This window comes from Meles meles, chromosome 20 (assembly GCF_922984935.1).
Source record: "Meles meles chromosome 20, mMelMel3.1 paternal haplotype, whole genome shotgun sequence".
NCBI lineage: Eukaryota > Metazoa > Chordata > Mammalia > Carnivora > Mustelidae > Meles > Meles meles.
Window position 1 is genome coordinate 6,398,209 of NC_060085.1, and position 20,371 is coordinate 6,418,579.

Sequence of the window (20,371 nt, forward strand, 5' to 3'; positions counted from 1 at the left end):
GCCAGGTAACAGAAAGTCCCTTAGATAATACTGTGGACATGAGGGAAGGTGTCTACTGGAGTTGCTTCCCTGCATGGACACGATGCAAGTCCATGCCTAACACGATCAGCACTAACTCCCCAATGGGACTCCTGCCTGAATGTCATCATCTTGACAGGTTACTTTGTACCTCCACAACAATGCTGATGCAGCTCTGATTTTGCTAGTTTTCTATTATGTCTATTTAATGGCAGAAACCACTTTGCTCTCGAATCCTCCCCTTCATAAACATGGTAACAATTATAGAGTTCTCTGACATTTACTTGCATCTTTTCATGATGGCAGGGAGAGATATTAATCAGCTTCATCTGAATCCCCCATACACTGTACAGAAGATCTTTTGGTGTTATCTTTATAGCTTGGGTGTAAGGACTTCAAAGAAGGAAATGCAGACCCAGGGAGACAGAGCAGGCTACCTTCTTCATCTACTTGTTCCTTTTTTATAAAAGTACCACGTGTTTTAAATTATAAGAACAGGATAGATATTGTAATAATAAATATAATATGTTACCATTAACACCTTTCCAGAACTAGCAAATGTTGACATTCTAGTGTATCATCTCATGCCTATTTTTTTTCATATTTTTTTAAATTTCTTTTCAGAGTAACAGTATTCATTGTTTTTGCACCACACCCAGTGCTCCATGCAATACGTGCCCTCCTTAATACCCACCACCTGGCTCCCCCAACCTCTCACCCCCCGCCTCTTCAAAACCCTCAGGTTGTTTTTCAGAGTCCATAGTCTCTCATGGTTCATCTCCCCTTCCAATTTCCCTCAACTCCCTTCTCCTCTCCATCTCCCCATCGCCTCCGTGTTATTTGTTATGCTCCACAAATAAGTGAAACCATATGATACTTGACTCTCTCTGCTTGACTTACTTCACTCAGCATAATCTCTTCCAGTCCCGTCCATGTTGCTACAGAAGCTGGGTATTCATCCTTTCTGATGGAGGCATAATACTCCATCGTGTATATGGACCACATCTTCCTTATCCATTCATCCACTGAAGGGCATCTTAGTTCTTTCCACAGTTTGGCGACCGTGGCCATTGCTGCTATGAACACTGGGGTACAGATGGCCTTTCTTTTCACTACATCTGTATCTTTGGGGTAAATACCCAGTAGTGCAATTGCATTCATGCCTATTTTTTAATTAACAAAATAATATAAATACAGAAGGCACTCTTTTTGTGTTCCTCATAGTTCCACTCACAGAAGCAACACCAATATAATGTTATCTCCCAAGCATATGTTCATTCTGTGTGTGTATATGTATATAATGTGTGTATATATTTATGGTATTTTATATGAAAAATTTTATCTCTTGTTGGTTTTCATTGCTTATATTGATTCATAGATCTATTTTATTCTAATATTTAGTTTATTTTAATTGCTTTATGTTCATGCCAAATAAATATTGATATGTTGATATTTCCTTCCTTTCCCTTGCACATGGCCAAGATTGCTAGAGGGAGTTTTGGCACAGAAACCCAACCCTGAAATTTGCAATTATCACACCAAGGGTGTTCTCTTACTTTCCTCTTTCCTCAAATTGTACCAACCCACCAGTTCTACCCTAGGAGTGAAACATGCCAGATGCTATTGTTCATGGCAGAAAAAAAAATCACAGTAAGAAATGTCACTATGAGAGTCTCATAAGCTGAGCACTGTGCTGACTGATTGAAGCCTATTCATTTTTCCTCAGTGCAACAATCCCATAAAGTATTATGATAGTTACCAATATATACACAAGAACACTGGGATTCTAATAAAGTTAAAAACGTTTCCTTTTTCACAAAGCAAGTACTGGAGCCTGGATTAAATTCAGAGTATCTAAGTATTATAACAAGTGACTGATCCTCTGTTGGCCACTTGTGTCCCTCAGGAAAGACACAACCACTGTTGCACAGGGACGTGCCTCTTAGGATGCCTGGTGTTAATGTCAACTTATAAACCTCTATCTCCCAAAGACAAACTGTTATTATTTTTTATTCATCTTTTCAGGATCCTTTGCATTTTATCCTTTCCCCCATTTACCTGGGATTTTTGTTGCTGTTTGTGACCCCATGTCATCTGTTACATTAGGGGAAGAACATCCTAAAGATAGATGAATTCTGTAATTTTATTCTTTTGTTTAAAAGATTTTATTTACTTGAAACAGAAAGTGAGAGAGAGAGCACAAGCAGGGGAGCAGCAGGCAGAGGGAGAAGCAGGCTCCCCACTGAGCAAGGAGCCTGACACAGGGCTCAATCCCAGGACCCTGGGATCATGACCTGAGCTGAAGGCAGACCCTTAACCAATGGAGCCACCCAGGAGCCCCTATAATTTTATTCTTGTATGTTTGATTTTTTGAAGGTGTGGAATAATTCTAAAGAAATAAAGCCATGTTTCTTTTTCACTCTCAAAACTTGATACATGTTAGACACTCACTGCTCATTAGAATTTTGGCTGATGGACATCTGGGTGGTTCAGTCAGTTAAGCAACTGCCTTTGGCTCAGTTCATGATCTCAGGGTCCTGGGACTGAGCCCTCTGTGGGGCTCCCTGCTCAGCGGGGAGTCTGCTTCTCCGTCTCCCTCTGCCCCCCTCCCTGTTCACGCTCTGTCACTTTCTCTCTCACACTCTCAAATCAATAAATAAAATCTTTTTAAAAATCTGGCTGATAAACTACGTGGAGGAAAGAGGACGAGGGAGAGAAGAAGGACGGAGGGAGAAATACACAGAGGAAAGATTTGAATATTCACTTGGGTTCACAATATAGATAAACATTTTTTGAGAACAGAAGTTCTGAGATTTTATCATATGTCAGAATCATCTGGAAAGCTTGTTAAAACAGACTGCCTGTCATCATCCCTAGAGCTTTTCATCAGTAAGTCTGGAGTGGGGTCCAAAAATTGGCATTTTTAACAAGTTCCCAGGTACTGCTGCTGAAGGTCCATTTGACCAAACATTTTATTCTCTTGTCACCCAATGTCTTATATTAACAACATGGAACCCAGAAACCAAACAGATGTATCAGAATTTCTTCTTCTGGGAGTGACAGATGATCCAGAACTGCAGCCCCTCCTCTTCTGCCTGTTCCTGTCCATGTACCTGGTCACTATCCTGGGAAATCTGCTCGTCATCCTGGCTGTCATCTCTGACTCCCACCTCCACACCCCCATGTACTTCTTCCTCTCCAACCTGTCCTTTACTGACATCTGCTTAAGCACAACCACCATCCCAAAGATGCTGGTGAACATCCAAGCACAGAACCAGCACATCAGTTACACAGGCTGCATCACCCAGGTCTGTTTTGTCTTGGTTTTTCTTGGTTTTGAGAATTTTCTCCTTGCAGTAATGGCCTATGACCGCTATGTTGCCATTTGTCATCCACTGAGGTACACCGTTATCATGAACCCCCACCTCTCTGGATGGTTAGTTCTACTCTCTTTGTACATTAGCATCATGGATGCCCTCCTCCACAGTCTGATGGTGTTGCAACTGTCCTTCTGCACTGACTTGGGAATCCCCCAGTTTTTCTGTGAACTTGCACAGGTCATCAAGCTCGCCTGTTCTGATTCCTTCATCAATACCATCTTGGCTAATTTTATGGCTAGTGCATTGAGTGGTATTTCTATCTTTGGGATCATTTTCTCGTATGCCAAAATTCTCTACTCTCTTTTGAGAATGCCATCAGCTGGCAGAAGATATAAAGCCTTTTCCACCTGTGGGTCTCATCTCTTAGTTGTTTCCTTGTTCTATGGGACAGGATTAGGGGTGTACATTAGCTCTGCAGTTACTGACTCTTCCAGAAACACTGCGGTGGCCTCAGTGATGTACACTGTGGTTCCTCAATTGATGAACCCCTTTACCTACAGTCTGCGCAACAGGGATATGAAAGAAGCCTTGAAAAAAATAATCAGGTAGGATAATGTTTCATCATATTTGGGCTAGTTTTCTAGAAGGAGTCAAAGTAAAAGATATTCTGATCTTTCAGAATACTCCTATCACCAAGATCATCTAAAACGACTAGATAACATAATGGATACATGCATTTCAACATGGGCTTGAATTCTGATTTTGCTTTCTGTCTAATTCTGTGATGTTTGGCAGTGATTTCAAGCATCTAAACTCAGTTTTTTGAGTAGTGTTATATAGAGGGAGAACCTGAATCCTGGAATTCTGTTATATAGATTCGGGGGGACAGCACGTTCACAAAAAAAAGTGGAAGACGTTAGACAGGGCAGAGAAATGGTGTAAGCAGAGTCATGGTTACAGGCAGAGACTCGCTTCCACTTTATCCCACATCTAGGACCATGCAAATCTCACCCCAGATGGGCTTACACCATGAGGCAAGGGAGCTGGCCTTTCTTACCCACACTCAGTAATCACTGAGAGTTGTCCCTATCAAGCTGTATTTCTCTGGAGCAACATCAGAATCCACCAAATTGTTTCATCATCCATAGAATCAGTGTAATCTGATTATCTCAGTGGTTTGAGACAGTTGTGAAATATGTAAACCTGAAGCTGAAAGTCTTTGGTTCTAATAATAAAAAGAAAACCTTTGGGGGTGCCTGGTATCCCAGGTGGTTAAGCATCTGACTCTCGCTCTCAGTTTAGGTCTTGATCTCAGTGTCCTGAGTTCAAGCCCTGTGCTGGGCTCCACACTGGGCACGGAGACTACTTTAAAAAAAAAGAATAAGAAGAAGAAAAGAAAACTTTTCTCTAATATTCTCAAACAAGAAAGGGAAGTATCTTTCTTTCAGAGGTAGGGAATGTATAAGGATAAGAGAGTTCATTAGTTCTCCATGAGGTGATGTCATTCTAGGACTGATGGTAGCAGCAGACACAGGTGTCATACTCAGTTGTGATGCCCAGGGACAGAAAATGGACTGTCATTCCCTGAGCCATTTGAAAATTGACCTTTCCATGGCATCATCCAGAAGATATCCCCTTAAATATCACCACGAAGAAGAGGATCATATGCTCCTTTTTAATATAATTACTGGTGTGGGAGAAATGATTAATATGAAAGAAAGCCTTAGACTGACCATCTAGGGTTAATTCATGTTGGGTAGTCAGCTGTCATAACCATGACAAGCACTTAATACAACGCCTGACATATAGTAGGAATTCACATTTAACTTGTATCATAGTTTTTAATATCTTGCCTATATTCGTAACTTGTGTAATCCTTTCGGACTCACATACTTTTACCACCTGCTTCAACATTCATATTTGTTTAACTTCACCACAGTTTTTCTGGTCTGAATAATATAATCAAATAATTGAGTAGGCAGGGTAATGGATGTTCATCCTTTTTCTAAGACCCTGTTTGCTTTAATTCCTTCCCGTTGATTTATTGGTAAGAATGTGGCTAAAAAAACCCCAATGTATCTGAGTTTTTATTTATTTTAATTACTTCTCCTGCAGTACTTCTTACTCATCTCAGGTGGAGTCCACACAGAGAAACATGGTTGAGTAAAACTGATGGAGTGATTAAAGTCTTAAGAGAGTTGGCTGCATAATTAGGGCTCTTATACAAAACTTTATAATGTGTTATTGTGAATAAAACAGTGTTTATGTGGAGGAGTGTAACATAAGACAGGAGAAAAAAGAAGTTGGCAGTGTTGGGGATTATCACTTTTTCCACAAGTACAACGATGTGGGGCCATCAGACAGAAGTATTTTTCTTTTTCTTTTTTTTAAGATTTTATTTACTTGAGAGAGAGGGAGTAAGAGAGAGCATGAGTGGCAAGAGTGGCAGAGTGAGAGGGAGAAGCAGACTCCTTGCTGAGCCAGGAGCCCAACACGGGGCTCCATCCCAGTGCTCCGGGATCATGACCTGAGCTGAAGTCATATGCTTAACCAACTGAGCCACCCAGGCACCCCCGAGAAGTATCTTTCTGGATGTGTGTATAAGGGAAAATGACAGAGGTCTCCCAGGATAACCAAAGGAGTACGATTCATTGTAAGGAGAGGAAGTATTATGTGAGCACCACAACTGGGGGACAGCTCTCTGCCTGCTGCCCTGGTGTGTTCTAGTGCAGAACTTCCCCCATTGACATCCACAGAACACCTGTAGAGATGGATCACCTGCTTACAGAAAATATTATAAGCAGTGGAGCACAAAATATGAAATTTTAGAAGTCCACCACCACCAGGGCTGTGCATCACTTAAAGGCACTCAGGTGGGGAAGGAGTGTGGAGGCCCAAGCATGGACAGTATGGTCAGAGGATCTTGACCATGTGATCCAGCATGGGTCACAAGAAGGGTGGGTGGCACCTACATGCTGCACTGTTCCCAGGCAGAGGAGCAGGGACTCCAGCTGAGGGCAGCAAGCCTAGGTGTCAGCTCTCTGCTCTGCCTTGCCATAAACTCAACTGCTGCCCAGTTGCACAACTGCTTGCCTGGCATGGGCTGGCAAACAGGAAAAATGTGCAATACCCTCCCTCAGAGGATCAGCATGGGTACGAGCCACGAGAGTCCCTAAAATTTGCTCAACCACACACCTGAGATAAAACAGCTGGGATACCGGAAGGGTGAAGACAAGTATCTTACTGAAGCCAGGGACACAAAACTGATTGACTGCTTTTTTGTGAGGGCTTCCTGAAGAGTGGGGGACATGAACTCTCAGCTCTGCAGCTCGAGAGCAGGGCACAGCCATTTTCATCCAGTATATTAGGGCTGAAAGCCTTCAGCACTTAAAAACTGTGCCACCTAGTGGAGCCCAGAGCCACTTACACCAAGCCCCATCCACTAGGTGGTGAGGTGCTTCTCCACTAGGGCAAGTCCACCTGAGAATCAGAGCGGCACATCCCTTCCCAGAAGACCAGCAGAAACACCTCACATACACCAGTTTACTGATCATAGATGCTGCAAAGCTCCAGTTCTATGGGAAATAGGATCTATCTTCCTTCTTACTTTAATTTTTAAATTTTTATTACTATTCCTCTGTCCCCCCTTCTCTCTTTCCTCTTCTTCTGAGATCCCAATTATTCTAATATTGTTTCTCTTTATGGGATCACTTATCTCCTGAATTCTCCCCCTTGTGATCCCTCAGTTGTTTCTCTCTTTTTCTCGGCCTCTTTATTCTCCATCATTTCATCTTCCCTATCACTAATTCTCTCTTCTACCTCATTTATCCAGCAGTTAGAGCCTCCATTTTCATTACATCTCATTAACAGCCATTTTTGTTTCGATTTGATTAGATTTTAGTTCTTTTATTTCTCCAGAAAGGGATTCTCTAGTGTTTTCCATGCTTTTTTTCAAGCCCAGCTAGTATCTTTACAATCATTTTTCTGAACTCCAGTTTCAACATTTTACTTATGCCCATACTGATTAGGTCCTGGAAGTCAGTATTGCCTCTTGTTCTTTTTTGAGGTGAATTTTTGCATCTTGTCATTCTGTCCAGAGAAGAATAGATGAAAAAGAGAATAAAGTAATAAAATGTCAACAACAACCCCAAAGAAATATACACTAAACAAATCAGAAGAGACCTGAAACCAAAAAAATAAACTGAAAAGAAAAGGAAAAGAGAGAATATAATCACACAGGGGGACAGAATAAAGCAATACACTGGATCCTGTGTGTATTTGGTCTCTTTGTTAGAAAACTAGATCTCAAAATTGCAAAGAAAGAAAAACTTATGTATGTACAAAAATAAAATTAAATACAATGAAAGGATAGGAGGTAACTGTAAAAATGAAAATTAAGACAAGAAAACACAAAAGAGAAAAAAAAACCAGAAAAAAGGGAGGGATATAAACAGGTGAACAGAGCAATACACTATATCCTGAGTGTATTTTGGTGGGTTTGTTAGAAGAAACTATATCTCAAAATTGTAATGAAAGTATACACACACACACACACACACACACACACACACACACACACACACATAAAGTTAAATACAATGGGGGATAGAATGTAACTGTAAAAATGAAAATTTAAAAAGATTTCTATAAAGAGTTCATAAAATAACAAATTGGTTGAAAAAGGAAAGAGAAAAAATTAAAATTGAAAGACTAAAGAATCATGGCGGGGAAAAACCATAAATTCTATATGTATAGTCCCCTAGCACTGGAGTTTTGCAATTTTTTTTTTATTACGTTCAGTCAGCCACTGTATAGTACATCACTAGTTTCTGATGTAGTGTTCAGTGACTCATTAGTTACATATAATACCCAGTGCTCATCACAGCACTTGCCCTCCTTAATACCCATCACCCTGTCACCCCCACCCCCACACTTGTCCCCTCTCAAACTGGAGTTTTGCAGTTCTTATTGATCAGTAAACTTGATCTTGGCTGGATGTTCTTGCTAATCTTCTGTAGGAGGGGCCTGCTACTTTGATTCTCAAGTGTATTTGACCTGGCCAGAACTGCACCACCTTTCCCAGGTTAAGTATTCAGCTCTGGTTTGCTGGTTTGCTCTAGGTGGCTTTTGTTCCTGAAGGCTTTCCGTGAGTCTTTAGAAGATGAGAATGAAAATGGCAGGCTCTTGGTCTGTGGACCTGGAGCCGAAAGCTCAGGGACCCACTCCTCAGTGAGCCCCCATAGAAAAGCAGTCAATCTCTTCTGTCTCCCTGGTCTCTATCAGCACTCTGTGCTCACCCAGCCTGTGACTGAGCATTTCTATCTCAGACACATGTTCACCTTCAAGTCTCCAAACCCTGCAGACTCCTGTGGCATGCTCCTGTGTCACTCCTCCCTGCGGAAGGAAGTAGGTTCTTGCTGGTTCTGATGCTTGCTGGGCCCCTGCTCACAGAGCAGTCACCCGACTGACTTGGCTTCTGATTTGTGGCAACCCAGAGCTGAGAGCCCACTCCTGGGCTTGCTGATTACAGCCAGCTTCCCTGCTCCAATGCCTGGGAACTCTGTTGCACTCAGGCACCCCTGGTCTTCCTGTGACTCCAAAGATCCTGAGACCACACTGTCCCAGCTAGGGTTCCAGCCTCGCTTAGCCACCTCAGTGACATCTCTCACCAGAGCAGACTTCTGAAAGTTCTGATTTTTGTGCTTCACTGTTATATCACTTTCTGGTAGCTGGCTTACAGAGAGGCTCCCTCCCCCCATGGTTTATCTTCCCATATATGGCCATAGATTCACTTCCCCACACCTCCTACCTTGCAAAAAGTGATACTTTTCTATTTGTAGAGTTGCAGCTATTCTTTCCTTAGATCTCCAGTTGCATCTGCAGGTGTTCAGAATGATTTGAAAGCCATTTAACTGAGTTCCTGGGATCAAAGAAACTAAGGTCTCCTACTACTCCACCATCTTGGTTTCTCTCCCCACCTCATAAGAGTCTCTTAACTATAGAGAACAAAGTGAGGGTTGCTGGAGGGGAGGTGAGCAGGGGATGGGCTAAATGAATGATGGGCATTAAGGAGGGCACAGGATGTAATGAGCACTGGGTGATACATGTAAGTGATGAATCACTAAATTCTACTCATCCAATATTATACTGTATGTTAACAAACTTGAATTTACATTTTAAAAATTGTGAAATAGGGGTACCTGGGTGGCTCAGTCAATTAAACATCAGACTGCAGCTTAGATCATGATCTCACCCACATGGGATGGAGCCCTGCATCGGTCACTCACTCAATGAAGAGTCTGCCTCTCCCTCTCCCTCTACCCAACCCCTTGCTCATGCTCCCTCTCTCTCTCTTCAGTAAGTAAATAAAATATTTTTTAAATGTGAAATAAATTACTGAATAGATGAAAATACCAATGTGGAGGCCAAGAGAAAAAAGGCTGTATCCACCTCGAGTCTAGCCCTGACATAAGTACAGCCATCTTGACAAAGCAAAAGCTGGAACCTTGCACCCCCTCTCCACCCGCTCCCCTGCCTTTGGTAATATGTGTGAACAAATAGTTAACTTGCAGAAATCACAATCCTGCAAGACAGGGGTCTCCCTCGGTTTACAAATGTCCCAATGCTAAATCTCACTTACAAGGACGCTTGATAGGAGGAATGTGACATTCTACCAGGAAACTCCCAACTGTCTTCATGTTAGTGCCTCATTAGAGGGAAAAACGGCCTCGGCTTGATAGTAACTAGGCCTCCAATATCCTGACAGTCTTCTTTACCCTGACAGCCATTCTGAACACCCCCTTCGTCCTCACCCACCGCTGAGTCCACCCCTACTCTGCCTTTAAAAACCCTGATTGTAATCTGGTTCAGGATCCAAGTCCCTACTCCACTGTATCGGGTATACTTGGGCCCAAGCTTAAGCATGTCACCTCAGGGTCCAAGTCCCTACTCCGCTGTGTCGGGTACACTTGGGCCCAAGCTTAAGCTTGTCAAATAAACCCTCGTGTGATTACATCAGTGTTGGCTCCTTGGTGGTCTCTCAGATGCGAAAACTCGGGCATAACACCAAAGTCCTAAAGAAATATGTTTTTAAGTGAACATTAACAGGGAGTATCATCCATACCTATTGAATTACAGAGGAAATGTCTGGGTGATTCACAACCTGCACACTACCACCTTTAGGTGATGTCATACTTTGTCACAATCCAATTAAAAATGAAGAACCCTTCTCCTATCCCCCTACCCCCCCATGTTGCTTCTCCATGTCCTCATATCAGGGAGATCATATGATAGTTGTCTTTCTCCGATTGACTTATTTCACTAAGCATGATACGCTCTAGTTCCATCCACGTCGTCGCAAATGGCATGATTTCATTTCTTTTGATGGCTGCATAGTATTCCATTGTGTATATATACCACATCTTCTTTATCCATTCATCTGTTGATGGACGTAATTCAATCCAAATTCCACAGTGGGAAGAAAAATATGTGCTGTATCTATAGTGCAGAACTTGGAACAGGTAATCATGAAAGTTTAAAAAGAGGGGTGCCTGGGTAGCTCAGTCTATTAAGCATCTGCCTTCCACTCAGATTGGGTTCCTGGAGTCCCAGGATCAAGCCCCACCTAAGGCTTGCTGCTCAGTGGGGAGTCTGCTTCTCCTTCTACCCTTCATCCCACTCATGCTCTCTCTTTCTTTCTCCCTCTCTCAAATAAGTAAATAAAATCTAGGGGGAAAAGTTTGTTTTGTTTTTAAAAAAATTTTTAAATTTAAATTCTATTAACCAATGTGTAGTAGTTTAAAAAGAGAGGATAAAGTCTGTCTACATTGATCACAGCCACAATAATCACAAAGAGTAGATGATATATTCCCATGTAAAATATAAGGAAGAGAAAGAAAATACAGGAAACATTCAATGACTCTAAAGGTGAACTATCTGCAGGAGGTGAATCTTATAATAACTTAACTATATTTATAAACGTATTATTTACACCCAGCACATAAATATTTGCACACTTAAAATTGGAATCAGCCCTTGAGATATCATTAATCACATAGTGATACCTTTGTAACTTTAAAAGAAGCCTAGAGTTCACTAGAAAAGGAGTGTGTGTATATGTGTGCAAGGTGTGTGAGACGGAGGTGAGCATGAACAGATGGGGAGAATAGATGACATACACCTGGCCTCACAGGCTCAAGGATTAGCCATCAGGCATCCTTCTCTTCTAGAGTCTCAGTCTTTAAGGATTTGCAGAGCCCAGGGATCAGAAGGACACTAAAAATGTTGTCTAATGAGGAGCTTTGGATATTGACACCCCCACCCCCCACCCCTAGGGATAGAACATTGTAAAGAGTCAGCCTGTGACAACCTCATTCTACAGCCCTTACCTAATCAGGAAGAAGAACACTTGAGGCTCCGTACAGGAATGATCTTTCTTGACCACAAGCCCATTGCCTCATTTGGTCTTGCTGCCCTTCCTGAAGACAGATCTTCCATCTTTGTATCTAGGTGACATGTCAAGCACCACTCCACACTGATGCCAGCCAGGTAACTGAAAATCCTTTAGTTAATGCTTCAGTAAGGAGGGCAGGCATTTTACTACAGATTCATCCAGGGGAAGCAATGAGGAGTGTGCACGCATTAAATGATGAGACCCAGTGTCCCATGCATTCCAGCCTGTTTTCCTGTTAACGAGTTCCCATTTGTACAGATACTGACCCCAGTCTCAATCAGCTGGTCTCCTAATCTCTCTAAAACATGACAGAACATATTTTCCTCCTGAGTAGAAATTGGCCCCTTTTAAAAAAAGATTGACTGTTATACACTCTTTTCACATTTACTTGAATTCTTTTTTTTTTTAAAGATTTTTTTTATTTATTTGACAGAGAGAGAGATCACAAGTAGGCAGAGAGGCAGGCAGAGAGAGAGGAGGAAGCAGGCTCCCTGTGGAGCAGAGAGCCTGATGCGGGGCTCGATCCCAGGACCCTGAGATCATGACCTGAGCCAAAAGCAGCGGCTTAACCCACTGAGCCACCCAGGTGCCCCACATTTACTTGAATTCTTGTGATGGTTCTGGGGAAGGGTTTGGGTCAGCTCTTCCTTTTACTTGCATTCCTGATTCCTAACATACCATGCAGGGACAAGTGTATTATCCCTGTAGCTCACTTGAGGACACAAGGAAGGGAGTCAGATACAGAGAGACACAGCCAGGTACTTTCCTAGGACATGTAATTTCTCTTCATAAAATTACTAAGCATTTTATATAACAATAGCAGAGATGTATAACAAAAAAACATATGTCCACCTTTCCACTCATTCCAGAATGAGCAAATGTTGACATTCTGCTATACTGGCTTCAGGTCTTTTTCATAAAGTAGAAAAAAATGTGTGTATATGCAAAGAGAAAGCACCTCTTTTTCTCCCCCTCCTTTCCTGTTCTCCCCTTCCCAGACACAATACAATCTTGAATATGATGGTATCCCCCACGCATAGTTTCATACTGCGCATGTCTTCATGAACATACATAGGATAAAAGACATTGACCATAATAACTATCACTTAGGGAGTGGAGAAATAAACTGATGTAACAATATCATGTAATACTCTCTGGTAATTAAAATTAGTGAATGGGACTAAATATACCAACATAATGAAAAAATAAATAGCATAAGCATGCATGCCAGCTTTAAATGGCATGTACTGTTAGTTCCACGTATATAAAGCTTTTAAAATGCAAAAGAATGTAAGTTTTTTTATGAGAGGATACTACTAATCATAGTAAAAACTGCAGGGGAATAATGTATGTAAAGTCAGTATACTGGTTCCCCTGGAGAAGGAAAAGAGTCAAGATTGTATAAACTTATGATGTGAGGGCTTCACCTATATCTCTATGATTTATTGCAAGAAGAACACCAAGAATGAGGGCAGTGAAGTGTCTAAACTTGATCATATCAATTAGTGGGAAACCTGGCACTTCACTGTGGTCTCTCTGTTATTTTTTGCTGTTTTTTTTTTCTTTTTCTTTTTTTTTTTTTTAGGGATTATAGCCCGAGAGATTTCAATATATACTTGAAGTTTTCTCATGTAATTTTTTCTTACCTTTTTTTTAACTTTTTTAGATTTATTTATTTTTTCAGCGTAACAGTAGTCATTGTTTTTGCACCACACCCAGTGCTCCATGCAATACGTGCCCTCCCTATTACCCACCCCCTGGTTCCCCCAACCTCCCATCCCCCACCCCTTCAAAACCCTCAGGTTGTTTTTCAGAGTCCATAGTCTCTCATGGTTCATCTCCCCTTCCATTTCCCTCAACTCCCTTCTCCTCTCCATCTCCCCATGTCCTCCATGTTCTTTGTTATGCTCCACAAATAAGTGAAACCATATGATAATTGACTCTCTCTGCTTGACTTATTTCAGTCAGCATAATCTCTTCCAGTGCCGTCCATGTTGCTACAAAAGTAGGGTATTCATCCTTTCTGATGGAGGCATAATACTCCATTGTATATATGGACCACATCTTCCTTATCCATTCGTCTGTTGAAGGGCATCTTGGTTCTTTCCACAGTTTGGCGACTGTGGCCATTGCTGCTATGAACATTGGGTAGGAATGCAAGTTGGCGCAGCCACATCACTAGTTTTTGATGTAGTGTTCCATGATTCATTGTTTGCATAGAGCTCCCAGTGGTCCATGCAATACGTGCCCTCCTTAATAACCATCACTGGGCTCACCCATCCCCCTGCCAGAACCCTCAGTTTTCTTCCCAGAGTCCATAGTCTCTCATGGTTCATTTCCCCCTTTGATCCCTCCCCCCTTCATTTTCTTCTTCCTTCTCCCAATGTTCTCCATGCTATTCCTTATATTCCACAAATAAGTGAAACTTAGCATAATCTCCTCCTGTTCCATCCATGTTGATGCAAATGTTGGGTACTCATTTTTTCTTTAATTCACTTTGATTGCTATGTAGTTCATCATCTGTCCATGCCAAATGAATACTGACATCATTCCTGGGCACGTCATTCCTCTTCTACACAATAAAGCTTCCCAGCTAGAGTTTCAACTCATAAACACTTCTCTGAAATTTGCAGTTATCATGGTAAGGGTGTACTCTCTTTTTATTGCCTTTCCTCTGTTACCCTTCTCACTGCTTCCTTCTGAGAAATGAAATACTCTAGGTGCCATTGTTCATGGACCAAAAACCTCACACACACACACACACACACACACACACACACACACACACACAAACACACACATAGACAGTAAATGTTACTAGCAGTGTCCCATATGCTGAGTGCTGTGCTGGCTGCTTTTATTCTATGCACTGCTCATCACTACAACATCCCCATAAGACTTGATGGTAGTTTCACTCTATATTGAAGACACCAATGCCTCCATACAGTTGAACAGTTTTTCTCATTCACAAAGCAAATGCTGGTTTGGGTCACATTCTGAGTTCTGGCTCTAAGTAATACACCAAATGATAAAGGCTGTCATGGCCACTTCTGTCTCCCCCAGGTGAGGGAGCACCACTGCTTCACAGAACAATCCTATTAGGGCACTTGATTATCTTCTAAGTATCTTATAAATCTGCACTGTCTTGAAGTTCTTTGTCTTCCAAGGACCAATAATTGTTTGAATTTTCCTCTATTTTGAAGAGTCTGTGCATTTGATTCTTTCTCTCATGTAGCTGTTATTATTTATTTATTTATATTATGTTATGGTGGTCACCATTAGGATTTTTTTTTTCATTTTATTTCTTTTCAGTGTTCCAGAATTCATTGTTTATGCACCACACCCCATGCTCCATTCAATATGTGCCCTCCCTAATACCCACCACCAGGCTCACCCATCCCCCCACTCCCCTCTTCTCCAAAACCATCAGTTTGTTTCTCGCAGTCCACAGTCTCTCATGGTTTGTCTCCCCCTCCAATTTACATCATTAGTTTTTTTTCTCACCATAGCACATACCCTTCCCAACGTCCATCACCCAGTCTCCCCATCCCCTTACCCCCCTCCCCTCCAGCAACCCATGTTTGTTTCCTCAGATTAAGAGTCTTGTATGGTTTGTTTCCCTCTCTGGTTTTATCTTGTTTCATTTTTCCCTCCCTTCCCCATGATCCTGTCTTTTTTCTTAAGTTCCTCATATTAGTGAGGTCATATAATTGTCTTTCTCTGATTGACTTATTTCATTTAGTACATCATTACTTTTTGATATAGTTTTCAATGATTCATTATTTGCATATAACACCCCTGCTCATTATATCACATGCCCTCCTTACTACCCATCACCAGGCTTCCCCATCATTGGCTACCCCATTCTTCCACCTCCCTCCCTTCTGAAACCCTCAGATAGTTTTCTGGAGTCCGCAGTCTCTCATGGCTCATCTCCCCCTCTGACTCATCCCCTTCAGTTTTCCCTTCCTTCCCCTAATATCCTCTGTGTTATTCCTTATGTTCCACATATGAGTGAAACCATATAATTGTCCTTCTCTGCTTGACTCACTTCACTTAGCATAATCCTTTCCATTTCCATCCATGTCCATGCAAATGGTGGGTATTCATCCTTTCTGATGGCTGAGTAATATTCCATTGTATATATGGACCACATCTTCTTTATCCATTCATCTGTTGCAGGGCATCTCAACTCCTTCCACAGTTTGGCTATTGTGGACATTGCTGCTATGAACTTCAGGGTGCATGTGCCCCTTCTTTTCACTGTATCTGTATCTTTGGGGTAAATACCCAGTAGTTCAATTTCTGGGTCATAGGGTAGCTCTATTTTTAACTTTTTGAGGAATCTCCATACTGTTTTCCAAAGTGGCTGTACCAGCTTGCATTTGCACAAATAGTGTAAGAGGGTTCCCCTTTCTCCACATCCTTGCCAACATTTGTTGTTTCCTGCCTTGTTAATTTTTACCATTCTAACTGGTGTAAGGTGGTACCTCAATGTAGTTTTGACTTGAATTTTCCTAATGGCTGATAATGTTCTACATTTTTTTCATGTGTCTGTTAGCCATTTGTATGTATTCCTTGGAGAAGTTCTCTTTTTAAAAATGATATGCCCCCTATCACCTTTGGTGGAAAAGTCTGCTAAGGACAGAGAACATCACTGACATAGTTGCCTAGTTTTTATTAGAATGAACCACTAACAGATGAGTAGCATTTCCAAGGAGGGGTCTTGTGACTTTCAAGTCAATAAGCAACATTTTTCTTTTTTTTTAACATCTTAATTTATTTTATTTTTTTCAGCGTTCCAAGCATCATTGTTTGTGTACCACACCCAGTGCTCCATGCAATACATGCCCTCCTTAATATCCACCACCAGGCTCATGTAACCCTCACCCTCTCCCCTCCAAAACCCTTCATTTGTTTCTCAGAGTCCACAGTCTCTCATGCTTTCTCTCCCCCTCCAATTTCTCCCAGTTCACTTTTCCTTTCTTTCTTTCTTTTTTTAAGATTTTATTTGTTTATTTATCTGCCAGAGAGAGAGAGAGAGAGCACAAGCAGAAGGAAAGCAGACTCCCCACAGAGAAGGGAGGCCAATATGGGACTCAATCCCAGGATCCTGAGATCATGACCTGAGTTGAAGGCAAATGCTTAACTGACTGAGCCATCCAGGAGTCTCTATAAGCAACATTTTTCAATCTATACTCAGGTGTAGAGCATATACTTGAATGGATGCCACAATAGGCTGCATTTTTTTCCTACACTGCTGTTCTACATGGGTAGAGGTGAACATGCCTTGCAGGTGAGGGAAAGATTTATGGCATTTCTCCATCAGGGAGATTCTAATTAAAACCACATTGAGATATCACCTTACTCTAGTTAGAATGGCCAAAATTAGCAAGACAGGAAATGTGTGTTGGAGAGGATATGGAGAAAGGGGAACCCTCTTACACTGTTGGTGGGAATGCAAGTTGGTGCATCCACTTTGAAGAACAGTGTGGAGATTCCTCAAAAAATTAAAAATAGAGCTTCCCTATGACCCTGCAATTGCACTGCTGGGTACTTACCCCAAAGATACAGATGTAGTGAAAAGAAGGGCCATCTGTACCCTAATGTTTATAGCAGCAATGGCCACGGTCGCCAAACTGTGGAAAGAACCAAGATGCCCTTCAACGGACGAATGGATAAGGAAGATGTGGTCCATATACACGATGGAGTATTATGCCTCCATCAGAAAGGATGAATACCCAACTTTTGTAGCAACATGGACGGGACTGGAGGAGATTATGCTTAGTGAAGTAAGTCAAGCAAAGAGAGTCAAATATATGGTTTCACTTATTTGTGGAGCATAACAAATAACATGGAGGGCATGGGGAGATGGAGAGGAGAAGGGAGTTGACAGAAAGTGGAAGGGGAGATGAACCATGAGAGACTATGGACTCTGAAAAACAACCTGAGGGGTTTGAAGGGGCGGGGGGGGTGGGAGGTTGGGGAACCAGGTGGTGGGTAATAGGGAGGGCTTCTATTGCATGGAGCACTGGGTGTGGTGCAAAAACAGTGAATACTGTTACGCTGAAAATAAATAAATAGATAAATAAATAAATAAACAAATAAAAAAGATTTATGGCATTTCTCAAGATGAAAATATTAACATTCTAAAGGAAGTATGAAATATGAAATGATTTAGGAATAGTAATGTCATATCATCCAGAAGCATTAACAATGATTGGTCAAGTCCATCGAGTCATTCCATATGTGGAATTTAAGAAACTAAACAAATGAGTATAGGGGACAAAGAAAAGAGGGAGGCAAACCAAAAAACAGACTCTTAACTGTGGAGAACAAATGGATGGTTATCAGAGGGGAGGGGGTGGAGGGATTGGTTAGACGATGGGGATCAAGGAAGGCACTTGTATTGATCACCTAGTATTGTGTGGAGGTACTGAATCACTGCACTGTTTTGTTGTTTTGTTTTGTTTTTAAGATTTTATTTGTTTATTTGACAGACAGAGATCACAAGTAGGCAGAGAGGGAGAGAGGAGGAAGCAGGCTCACCCCTGAGCAGAGAGCCCGATGCGGAGCTCGATCCCAGGGCCCTGAGATCATGAACCAAGCTGAAGGCAGAGGCTTTAACCCACTGAGCCACCCAGGCACCCCTGAATCACTGTACTGTTACCTGAAATTAATATTGCACTGTATGTTAACTGACTAGAATTTCAGTAAAAACTTAAACACATTAAAAAAAAAAAAGACGGTCAACTTAGCAGTCAGATGACCTGAACTCAGACCTAGTCTTTGCCACACACTGTGTACCTCACATCCATGACATAAGTGTCACCTCCCCTAAGTGTCCCCATGGGTGAATGGAGTAATACTATGATTTAACTCATCAGCAATTTGACACACCTTTCAGATGATTCTGAGCATGTCAAGGATTCAATAGCAGACTCTATAGGATAGATAGGATAACATCATTCCTGTCTTTCTATTTGTTTGAAGGCAGGAAATATTTCTGACAAAGCTGGTGATTTAAAGAAAAAAAAAAAGCCATATGGGGAAAAGGGGAAGAAGAGTGCAAAATGATGTCAGAGGGGAAAATTAGCAGAGGGAAAGGTGGAATATTCACATGGATCCTCAATAGTGGAGGGGTTTTCCTTCATTTTTCTAAAAGAACTGGTCTCAAACCTGGGCATATATCAAATTAGCAATCTGGACTGATACCAGAATTTGTATTTCTAACAATTCCCAAGTGAAATTTCTGGGGTTCATCTGGGGACTCTTCCTTTTTTTTTTTTTTTAATTTTCACTCCATGTTTTCCATCAGAGTCATCAACAACATGGAACCCAGAAACCAGACAGTATTTTCAGAATTCTTTCTCCTAGGACTGACAGATGACCCAGAACTGCAGCCCCTCCTCTTCAATCTGTTCCTGTTCACGTACCTGGTCACCATCCTGGGAAATCTGCTCGTCATCCTGGCTGTCATCTCTGACTCCCACCTCCACACCCCTATGTACTTCTTTCTCTCCAACCTGTCCTTTACTGACATCTGCTTAAGCATAACCATCATCCCAAAGATGCTGGTGAACATCCAAGCACAGATTCAGAGCATCAGTTACACAGGCTGCATCACTCAGGCCTGCTTTGTCTTCATTTTTGTTGGTTTGGAAAATTTTCTCCTTGCAGCAATGGCCTATGACCGCTATGTGGCCATCTGCCATCCCTTGAGGTACACCGTTATCATGAATGCCCAACTCTGTGGTCTGCTGATGGTGCTCTCCCTGCTCATTAGCATTGCCAATGCCCTGCTCCACAGCCTGATGGTGCTACGGCTATCCTTCTGTAAGGACCTGAACATCCCCCACTTCTTCTGCGAGCTTGCTCAAGTTGTCAAGCTTGCCTGTTCTGATACTTTCATCAATAATATCTTGGTGTATGTTTTGGCTTGCTTACTTGGGGGTGTTCCACTCTCTGGAATCATTTTCTCTTACGCTCAAATTTTCTCCTCTGTTTTGAGAATGCCATCAGATAGTGGAAAGTATAAAGCTTTCTCCACCTGTGGGTCTCACCTGTCAGTTGTGTCCTTGTTCTATGCGACGGCTGTTGGAGTGTACGTTAGTTCCACAGTTAGTGGCTCTTCCAGGAGAAATACCATGGCTTCAGTGATGTACATCGTGATTCCTCAAATGATGAACCCCTTTATTTACAGTCTGAGAAACAGTGACATGCAGGGTGCCTTGAAGAAACTGGTCAGAAGGATACCTTCTTTTCCGTGATTGTGTCATGTACCTTCGGCTGGGTTTTAAGAATAAATCAAAGTGGGGCGCCTGGGTGGCTCAGCGGGTTAAAGCCTCTGCCTTCGGCTCGGGTCATGATCCCAGGGTCCTGGGATCGAGCCCTGCATCGGGCTCTCTGCTTGGCTGGGAGCCTGCTTACTCCTCTCTCTCTCTCTGCCTGCCTCTCTGCCTACTTGTAATCTCTATCTGTCAAAAAAAAAAAAGAAATCTTTAAAAAAGAATAAATCAAAGTTATACAAATCACAGGGGAACCAGAATGCCTACTACTTCTGTCACCAAATGCTTCTAAC

The 20,371-nt window shown here is 41.9% G+C and overlaps 2 protein-coding genes across 2 annotated transcripts; both read left to right on the plus strand.

Moving 5' to 3' along the window:
* The first annotated feature begins 2,996 nt into the window (after positions 1-2,996).
* On the plus strand, positions 2,997-3,947 carry LOC123932831 (olfactory receptor 7G1-like). Its single transcript, XM_045991474.1, has one exon. The coding sequence runs from the start codon at positions 3,009-3,011 to the stop codon at positions 3,945-3,947; it is 939 nt and encodes a 312-aa protein (XP_045847430.1). The 5' UTR covers positions 2,997-3,008.
* A 15,147-nt stretch (positions 3,948-19,094) lies between these two features.
* LOC123932833 (olfactory receptor 7G2-like) lies at positions 19,095-20,060 on the plus strand. The gene has a single exon (XM_045991476.1). The coding sequence runs from the start codon at positions 19,095-19,097 to the stop codon at positions 20,058-20,060; it is 966 nt and encodes a 321-aa protein (XP_045847432.1).
* Positions 20,061-20,371: the final 311 nt, after the last annotated feature.

What these genes read in the sequence shown, in the direction of transcription:
- LOC123932831 (XM_045991474.1), top strand. Translation starts at nt 3,009, where the DNA reads ATGTCTTATATTAACAACATGGAACCCAGAAACCAAACAGATGTATCA.
- LOC123932833 (XM_045991476.1), top strand. Translation starts at nt 19,095, where the DNA reads ATGTTTTCCATCAGAGTCATCAACAACATGGAACCCAGAAACCAGACA.